Source organism: Dicentrarchus labrax, unplaced genomic scaffold (genome assembly GCF_905237075.1).
Source record: "Dicentrarchus labrax unplaced genomic scaffold, dlabrax2021, whole genome shotgun sequence".
NCBI classification, from domain to species: domain Eukaryota; kingdom Metazoa; phylum Chordata; class Actinopteri; family Moronidae; genus Dicentrarchus; species Dicentrarchus labrax.
This window is the reverse complement of record NW_026136706.1, coordinates 20145492-20154845: the sequence shown is the minus strand read 5'-3', so window position 1 is coordinate 20154845 and position 9354 is coordinate 20145492. Positions and strand designations below refer to the sequence as shown.

Below are 9354 nucleotides of genomic sequence, written 5' to 3'. Positions count from 1 at the left end.
AAACAGACTGAAGGGAGTCTTTAGACGGTGCAGTAGACATATAATTTCTGGCCAGTGTGAACCACATTTTTCCAAAATATCGACAGCAAAATGAATATTTGGAGAGTTTTATCAATAGTGTGGAGATGACCATGTCAGTGCTCCCAAACTCCTTAAACCCACGTGCAGTGTTTTCTTTTCCAATGTGCCATGAAGGAGAGCATAACACAGACTCACTTTGATAAATAGATTATACTGTATTGAGTCCCTTCTATCTGATTCCCACGGAATTCTTAGAAAAGGTAATTTTTCCACAAACGTTTCCCATATTTTCTCATTATCTCACTGCTGTGTTAGTGCACATACATGCACACACACTGGCTTTCTATCTCTGACTCTATATGCTTTGAAGCCATGCTCTATTTTGCGAGTTAAACTTCGGTGCCTGTTGAAGACTTTGATGGTAGTAAAAGTGATTTGAGGTGAGCAGCCTGGACTCGGCATGAAGAGGTAAGCACAGTGGAAAGGGCTGCTTCCAGTGCGTAACTTGCTGGCTGATCTTGGCTAGCAGACAAATGTGAATGTGCAGCTTTGGGAACTAGATGAAAGGGCCCGTGTATCTGTTTTTGCTTTGCGAGGAGAGTTTAACGTCTGTATCTATGTTCTTCTTGGATCAGGTCCCTGGTTTCAGATTGAAACATGTTATGCAATGTGGTGTTTGCTTTTTTATGCAATGGATATTATCGTATACTCTAATAAACAGGTGTCAGAGTTGACATGTCTTTACACTGTTAGATGATTTGTACTCCCTGAGGCTTTTCATTTTTTTATTCCTAATTTACATGTTTTTTTTCACTATTTAGAATAAGCAGAGTAAGTGTATATGAGACAATCTGTGTCTGAATGAGTTCAATTCTTTGTAAAACAAGAAATTATTATCCACTACCCTTCTTTTCAGGACAATAAATGGCCTGGAACCTGCTACTGAGCGGGACAAACGATAGCTGCATGTCATATACAGATTAATGAAAGGGAAATATGGAAGGAGAGAGGAAAGTAGAGGAGATTAGAGGACAAGACAGATGAATTCAAAGCACTTGAAGAAGTTAAAAGAGGATCAGGTCAATGGAAAGATGGCCACTGACAAATATAGGACAGCGAGATTGAGTGAAGGAGGAGAAGGATGGGATGGAGCAGTGCCACAGGGGAAGGGAAAACAGCTGTTGCTTTGTTGAATCTGACAAGGGGGATATATAGTGTGAGAGCGGAGGGACCAGCATGGAAGCCACCAAGCTGGTTAGGGGGGGAAGATGTGGGAGTATAATCCCAGACACTGCTCTCTCCCCCTGGGCTGTAAGGTGAGGCTTCTTGTGAACCATGTCTGCGTGCTCAGGATATTCCCATTAGAGCTAATATAGGTCAGTTCAACTGTCGTTTGCTCACCAACTAAATTATTTCAAACCCTCTGTGCTCTGGCTGGCACGAGGCTCTGAGAGATTTTCACACTTCATTGCCTTAAAATGAAGGTGACTGTTTTACCAAGAGGCCATAAAACATCTGTCTCTGTCTCCACGGTGCAGGAAGCCAAGTCTCCTCTCCACCTCTCTTCTTTCAGGACAGAAACATGAGAGGCTGAAATACTGTACGCCAGAGCTGCGTGAAATCACTCAGGGCACCATGCACGCAAAGGCAGGATATTATGTGTGGCAGGAGAGGTGTCAAAGGTGTACAGTCAGTTTAATTATTCTATAGAAGTGTGTGATACATGCAGGTCATATTGCACCAATATTAAGAGTTTATACACTAATTTATTCAGATGGATTTATACTCTGTACAACTCAGCTGTAATGTTCAGCTTCACAAGACAAACCAACATGATGTAATTATTCTGTGTCACTTCCATCCACCAAAACTACCACATTAATTTCAACAAAGAGCGGAAAAGTTCTTTTCCATTGCATATTTTGAAAACAAAACAAGCCTTGTAGTCCAGTTCCAAGTTATTTTTTGTTGAGGCTTTGCTTCAGATATTTATAGTTCATTAGTTCACACATCAGCATGAGTGGAAAAGTCTTGAGATGATCTCAGCGTATTTATTCTCAGAGCGTTTACTTTAACGCAGTCCTCCTTCTCCTCATCTGAACCAAGAGAGGAGAAAGACAGTGGAGTATAAGAGAGCTGCCAATGGTGGAAATCTGTGGTTTTGATAATGTCAGACAGTAAATCAGAATGTGTTCATGCCAAAACGGCACATACTGTAAAGATGCATGTTTTAATATTTATTTTCAAACACCAAGCTCACATAAACATATCATGTTGCACTGCAAGTTGAAAGTGAAGAGAGCGTGTTATGCTGACAACCCCATTAACCTACTCCCTTTCCCAGAGGATCATCCATCACTGCTGATGATCCAAGACGGTTCTGCTGAGCCAAGATTGAGTTTCCAGTTTGAGGGTGTTTCTTCTTCTCAGGCCAGAAAGATTACATCCTCTGGCTATTCGTCCAAAACAGGATGAATACAATGGTGAAATGTTTACTGAATAATGTGACATTGTTCATTGCATAATCTAACTTTGTTTTTTGGCTGACTCCCAGCATTATGATGGATGTGCTCGTACAGTAATCGTTAATGAATCGGTTATGTTCTCTGTATGAGGGGGATAGACTGCTTATGTCATGATGTTTGAATTGAAGGGATTAGTCCCCACTATGAGATTTACAGTACATTATATAATAGACTGTCACTAACATTGAGGGAGGAAATGACCAACTCTCCATAACGAAGCTGATATTTGTTAAGACATGGTAATTTTACATCTCTTGGTGGCCGTTTTGCATCTGTCTATGAGTATTTTGTGTCTATTTGTGGTTGTTTTGAATCTCTGTGATTACACCTTTAAGGTGCATCTCTTCATTTAGTCATTTTGTGTCTCCTTTTGTGTCCTGTTTTGTGTCTCTTTGTAGTCATAGAAATAGTAACAATCACTTTCAGACACAGACAACAAAAGGCTCTTTTTTTCTGCCTGGTTGGCCTGTTCAATAATCCATCCATAATTATTAAGAGTACGATTACGGATTTAATTATACTTTAGTTACATGTCTTTTGGTGTGGTTGTAAATTGTCAACGATCTCACGTGTCACAGTCACCAGCAGATCTGCCTTTGATAAGAATTTTAATTCAAATTATCAGTCATTATTTCCCTCACTATTCATTGACACAAACACATAACACAACTTTGTGGCTTACCAGTTTTCTTTTTTTCTGGCTAGCTAGACGTCAGTGGTTTTCCTTTGTACTAGTTGATTGATTATCAGGACTGTGACTGGATCCATTTCTAAAGCTTTATTCATTTTACTCTGGAAATACTGATAAGTCTTAACAGTCCCTGAGTGGTGTGTGGGCCAAATGGCCGCGCTTTGGTCGGGTTGGATAGGGCTGAGCCAGTGTTTGCTTGTACTAGAGTTTAAAACGCACTGCCAGAAGTTTCCTAATGTTTCATACTCTCTGAGCCCCTTTTCCCTCTGAGCCAATCTCACTTGTGTTCTATCGGAAATATTGATGGGAGAATCAAAACAAATGCAGTTTTGATAGGAAACACATACTGTAGCTGGAAAAGCACGAGGGTATTTTTCAAACCCAGGGCTTCCCCCTCTTGCACTGTCAGTGTCTGTTTTGGTGCCTGGCAGCTGCTGACATTATTCCTCATGCAAAGTTCCATTATTTCATTTAATGCTGAAATATGAGCCAAGGACATGCTGCAGAGAGTATAGTACAAGCCATAATCCAAGCAGAAAGTCTATTGTTTTAAGCCTTGCAGACAATGAGAGGTGGAGGTTTGAGCCCTATAGATGCATTTGTGATTTCCAATGTGAAGTTAAAATGGTAAAAACTGGAAATATAATTAAAGTTATGAATTTGGTCTAATCAGGCGACAATAACTTGATTTAAGAACGACATCATGAGGCATCGAATTAAAACACACTTACTGTAACATGATAAAAACAGGACCACAATTTAATTAACAGGCTTAATTTGACAAATGTATATCTCTCCACGATTTATCATCCAAGTCTGCGCTGGTGTGGTCATTTATTGTTTCATATGGGCATCATCATAAGTCACACTTGTGGACCAGCTGCACTCATATGAGTTTTCTGATGTTTTTTAGCATGCCTGTTACAAATTGAGTAATTGTAAGCATGCTCAGTTCTTGGCAAGTTTTTTAGGTCACATTGCAGAGGAAAGTGATGAGAGAAAAATAAGCAAATTCATCGATTCTTTGTTCTCGCAGAATCCTGGAGTAAAATGTTAAAATAAGCTAGCAGTAGCCTAATTACAACCAGGGGTTTATTTGGAAGGTGACAACTAAAGTTCAACACTTAAGTGGTACGCAAGTTGTGATAAAGATAAAGACAATATCCCCGCTGAACCTCTCTGGCACTAGCGGTACTGCAGAACTTGTCCGATGACCGATAACATGCTGTGTGTGTGTCCCGTGACACTGATATTTCCACAGTCAGACCTTTATGTCGAGTTTATGTCTTATGTCAAGTTTCTTCCAGCCCCAATACACAACAAATACATCAACCATACATCCAAGTTCCTGACAATGATATACTAGTCCTTATGAAACCCCTTAGTGACACAGATCACATCAGGTGTTTCCACTATTACTGGAGTGTTCCCAGTGACCCTTACACTTTGGGTTACCTGAGGAAGCTTAAACCCTCCCCCAAATACCAGGAAATTAATTTAACTCTCTATAGACAATTGAACTATAGCCAAGAATATGGAGATGATAAGGTTTCTGCCAGACAGCAACGATAGGCAAGGCAAGTCATGGCAAGGTAATTTGTTTGGCAACCTTCAACAACAGGGTCATTCAAAGTGAAATAGACATAAAAAGATAAATAGGAACACAAGGAGATGTTAAAAAGACCACTAAAACCTCCTAAAAAAATATAAACCATTTTTTTCCTGCTTTTGTTTAATATCAGTGAATTAGCCTCCCTCATACTATAGTATTTTGCCAAGTTCTCTGCAATCTCTGACCAACATCTCAAACCAAGTAAAGTTTTCATGTTTCCCTTGAGCTCATCTGTAACCTCTCTTGGCTCTGGTTTGTTGTGACGCACCCTTTGATGCCTGTCTTCATCTAATATCTGTCCCCAAGCTCTGCTGATTAGGACTGTTTTTTGTAGAAGTCAGTTCTGGAAGAAAATGTGCCGTTTCTTGTAAAGTGACGTCAGTGTGTGTGTGTGTGTGTGTGTGTGTGTGTGTGTGTGTGTGTGTGTTTGTGACAGAGAAATATTGTATTTGTGTGCCAGTATTGTATCAAACCATTTAACCAACCATTTATCAAATTGCTGACCTCAAGTACAAACACATACTGTATCTTGCACTCACTCATAGAGGATTCAATGTACAGTTTATGATGCGTGTTCTTATCCAGTTAGAAAGCACACAATAAAAAGAGTGGGTATAAGTGTTTCTTCTAGCTTTGTGCTCGCTTAATAAAATGATTAGCTTTCAGTAAAATGTACACTGCAGCAGAATTTAAACCAGCAGCAAGTCTGCTTTGACTCTCTTTGAGTGTTCCTATGAGGTGATGGAGAACAGAAGTGTTGTGCAAGTCGTTAAAATAGAAGCATTTATGTAACTCTTCCTCACAAGCTTTTTATTCTGCTTTCACTAAAAAGGGTAGAAGAAGGAGAAAAAGGCTTGTTTAAGGGGTTGCAGGTACATTACTTTCCACATTTTTATGCAATATTTCCATTCGTTTTCATTCCTTCTGATATGTATTTTGATTTCTGTATTGCTGTCTGGATTTATCCTCACTTTTTGTGATATGTTGTATTCGTGGCATTATTTAGAACTTAGGAACTATAATATTAAACTGCATTTCCCACGTATACTTGCATTAAAAAGCACAGCTGTGCTCTATGTGATGCAATTAGAAACTCTGAGGCTCATTTTATCAAGCATTTGCCATGATGAAGGTCTATGATGGCCCAAAGCTTGGTTTTATCTTTAAATACTGGTATTAGACTACAGAACCTCCTTTTCTCGATACTTGATTTTTTGTCCTTACCTTGATACTGTATGTCACGAATGTGGTGACATTCTTAAAACCAGCAAGACAGAAAATACTTGAATGTTTAACGTAACTGTTGTGGTCTCTCCTGTCTCCCCAGTGAGACGTCAGAACATGAAAGTCCGTATCAATGCCACAGGAGACACTATCGTGATGAAGTTTGTGCGTCCCAATGCTGACACCAAGCTTGAGGGCTACATCCTGGGCTACGGCAGCAGCATGTTCTCCAAACAGTTCATTCAGCTGCCTGAGAACGGACAGCCGTATGAAACTGAGTTTGGTAAGAAAGGCTGTTGATATCTCTGTTTGTTCCACTGAGAGACGAGGAACCGACTGCTATGATGGTGGATATGGGAATTTGAGTTTCTTAGTCATGGCTAAAAGAGAGAGATCATTATGTCTGTCAGCTTAGAGGATCTTTAACCTCCAGTTTGTTCTTCTTCTGTGTTTAGATGCGGAGCCAAAGTACCTTATTGCTGTCCAACCCATCCCTACCAATGAGATGAAAAAGCAGTGTACAGGTAATGCTTCTGCAAGAATTTCACAGGAAAAAATGACCATCAAGGTGACATTGTTAAAGTAGCATCCAGACATGAAACACAAGCACTTGTCCATCAAGGTGGACATGGAGATAAAAGTAAAAGGTTCATTTGTCTTAGGTAAAGTGGAACTGGAGAAGCCACTACACTTGGTCATTGGGTCGGTAACGCCCACTTCAGTCCTCTTGTCCTGGGGGACCCTGCTGAAAACCCCCTATGAAGGCAACGTCATGAATGACTGTGTGGAGGATGGGTGAGCTTACACACTAAACACACACATAGCTGTCCTTTTTACCTGATTGTCATGAGTGGGTTTCTTTAAGACTGACACTGTGCCCCCCCCAGACAAAATTGAGACAACTGTGATACCCCAACACTCTTGTCCACACTATGGATTTCGTGTTAATGGTTTGGGCGATTTAAACAAGAAGTACAATGTTGTAATTGATTCAGTTAGTTAGCCGGCACTATTAAAAGTCTGCTGAATTAGCTATAAGCAGTTCCTGTTTGCAATTTGAGCTGATACAAAGACTGTACTAAAGTTAGTAGTTCAGGAGCCTGTTATTTATGACAGAGTAATCAGATTATGGTTGTTTCTGTGGCTTTCACTGTCTTTTAATAAGCTTTTAACAAGGAACTAGGATGCTATGAACCACAGCTGAGCTGACAGCGGGGCTCTCAGTCACCAGTGAGGAGCTCCACTGCTAAATCCATTGTCACTCACTTGATCTGTGCAGTGACAATGTCAGTTCAGTTTGAAAATTTGTTAATAAAGTTTTGTGCAAACACGTTCTGAACGCCTCTACTGCCACAGAGCAAAGACAACTGGTATACAGATGCACAGGTGTACTGGAAAAAGATATTTCCATTTGCAGCTTTTTCATTTCATGTACGCTAGCTGTATTGTAGTTCTGGTAAGCATAGAAACAGATGGTGGAAGGTTAAGTCACTCGCACTCTCTCTTGCACACACACATGGTCTCTGGTATAACTGCATAAACAGTAAATGATTCCCTGAGGTGTCTCACGTTACCGAGTAGTGGATCCAGGACAGCCTGTGTGTGCACACAGGTGTTTAGGAGAGGAGTCCACCCACACAATGTACGTGACACAGTTTTCCAAACCTAAAAAGCCATTTTGGAAGCATTTGATGAAAAAGTCCTACTCTGCCTTTTGGAACAAATCTTCTTCTTGGTTTTATGTCTAACATTAGTTTCATATGTATTTCTGAATGAAGGAATAAAGGCATGAATCTGCCCTTTTGTGGGAAGAGTAGATTTCTGTCACAGCATCAAAACATGGTGTCCTGACTGTGGAGTTCAAGCATACAAGAGACATTTTTACATAGAGTGCACACATTATTCTCAAAAGCAGCGACATTTTCAGCATTGTTGGAATAACTATTCAATACTGAATAAGACAAGACAATAGGACTTTAAAGTGTAAAAAGAAATAAAAGCTAAAAAGCAGCCTCTTGAATGAAAATGTCTTGAAGACAAAAACAGAAGCACTGTCAGCTAGAAGCTACTACTTCTAGATATTTTATCATCTGGATGTTTTGAGTTTCTGTTTTGAATTTGACAAAGGATTTACTCTTCATGTTCCGTTTTACTTTGTCTTTGGCTCAGACACTACACGGTGCGTTATCGTGAGAAGAACAGGAAGTGGAACTACCAGACCTGCCCAACCAGTGACACAGTCATTGACAATCTGAGGCCCAACACAGTTTATGAGTTTGGTGTCCAGCCCAACTCTAAGGATGGCACTGGATTGTGGAGCAAGCCCGTCATCCACAACATCAGCACAGGCGTAGAGGGTATGTTTGATGTCAGTTTTTCCACATGATCCCTTTCACCCAAGCTGACACAGTACTCTAGCTATGGCTGTTACAAAAACACAACAAAGTATCTTTTATGTTAATCAGAATCAACAAAGATCCATGCAATGTTAGTTATGTGTGGACATAAACATGGGGCCAAAAATTGAGTTTCATGAGACATAGAGTATTATGTTTAAATATGTAGCTCCATGGAAGAAAGAGGCCAGATGCTTCCTGTTGGCAATAATAAGACGTTGGTGTAGCTCTGGGCTTCAGAATAAGTGGAAATCTTTTTTATAGTTTTTAAATAGCTGTCAAGTACTTTAATATTTAATCATCATATCCACTAAATGAAAGCATAGGTTGTTAATTGGTGTGAGAATAAGCCTGAAGGCTGATCACCATGATTTCTTGTTATCTGTGGACAAAATTAGTTTGATATTTAACATTTTACTAAGAAACCTCCCTGCTTTGACGTTAATGTTGCAGACCTAAAGTATTACTTCATGTTGTTTCACTTTTTCCAGTCTCGACAGTCTGAAAACTTCTGCATGATTTTTATTTGTGTGTATACATCTGTTTGGTTAGTCATAGCTCATTGGCTAATTTAGCTACATAATGGACGATGCTGAGTGTACACCATTTAAGTAGAAGCGACATCACATGAATATACTGTATCATATAAACCCTTTCCAACCAGTGTTACTGAATCAAAAATGTGGTTTTATTTAGTTTCCTCACATTTTATTAGTTCCACTGCACTGATTTCTGTACTGATTCTTATCTTGTGTTGTATTTCTAGAGAAGGCCATCAGGAAAATCTTTAAACATCCTGTCAACCCTGTGGTATGTATTGGACACACTTTATAATTCCTTATACATTTAAGTATTATTGTATTAATATGTGGATAGAGGCACCAA

At 39.6% G+C, this 9354-nt stretch overlaps 1 protein-coding gene across 9 annotated transcripts in view; it reads left to right on the top strand.

Annotated features, from left to right (window-relative positions):
* LOC127365585 (target of Nesh-SH3) overlaps nt 1-9354 on the top strand; it is a 30341-nt gene that overhangs the window by 1598 nt on the left and 19389 nt on the right. For all 9 annotated transcript variants that reach the window (XR_007885232.1, XM_051403818.1, XM_051403817.1 and 6 more), the window contains exons 2-6: nt 6177-6356; nt 6529-6597; nt 6736-6868; nt 8243-8430; nt 9236-9279. Coding sequence is in view for 8 of the 9 variants with exons in the window: in XM_051403818.1 (XP_051259778.1) it covers nt 6177-6356; nt 6529-6597; nt 6736-6868; nt 8243-8430; nt 9236-9279 (614 nt within the window). In the remaining variant the exon portion in view is untranslated. The remainder of the gene's footprint in view (nt 1-6176; nt 6357-6528; nt 6598-6735; nt 6869-8242; nt 8431-9235; nt 9280-9354) is intronic.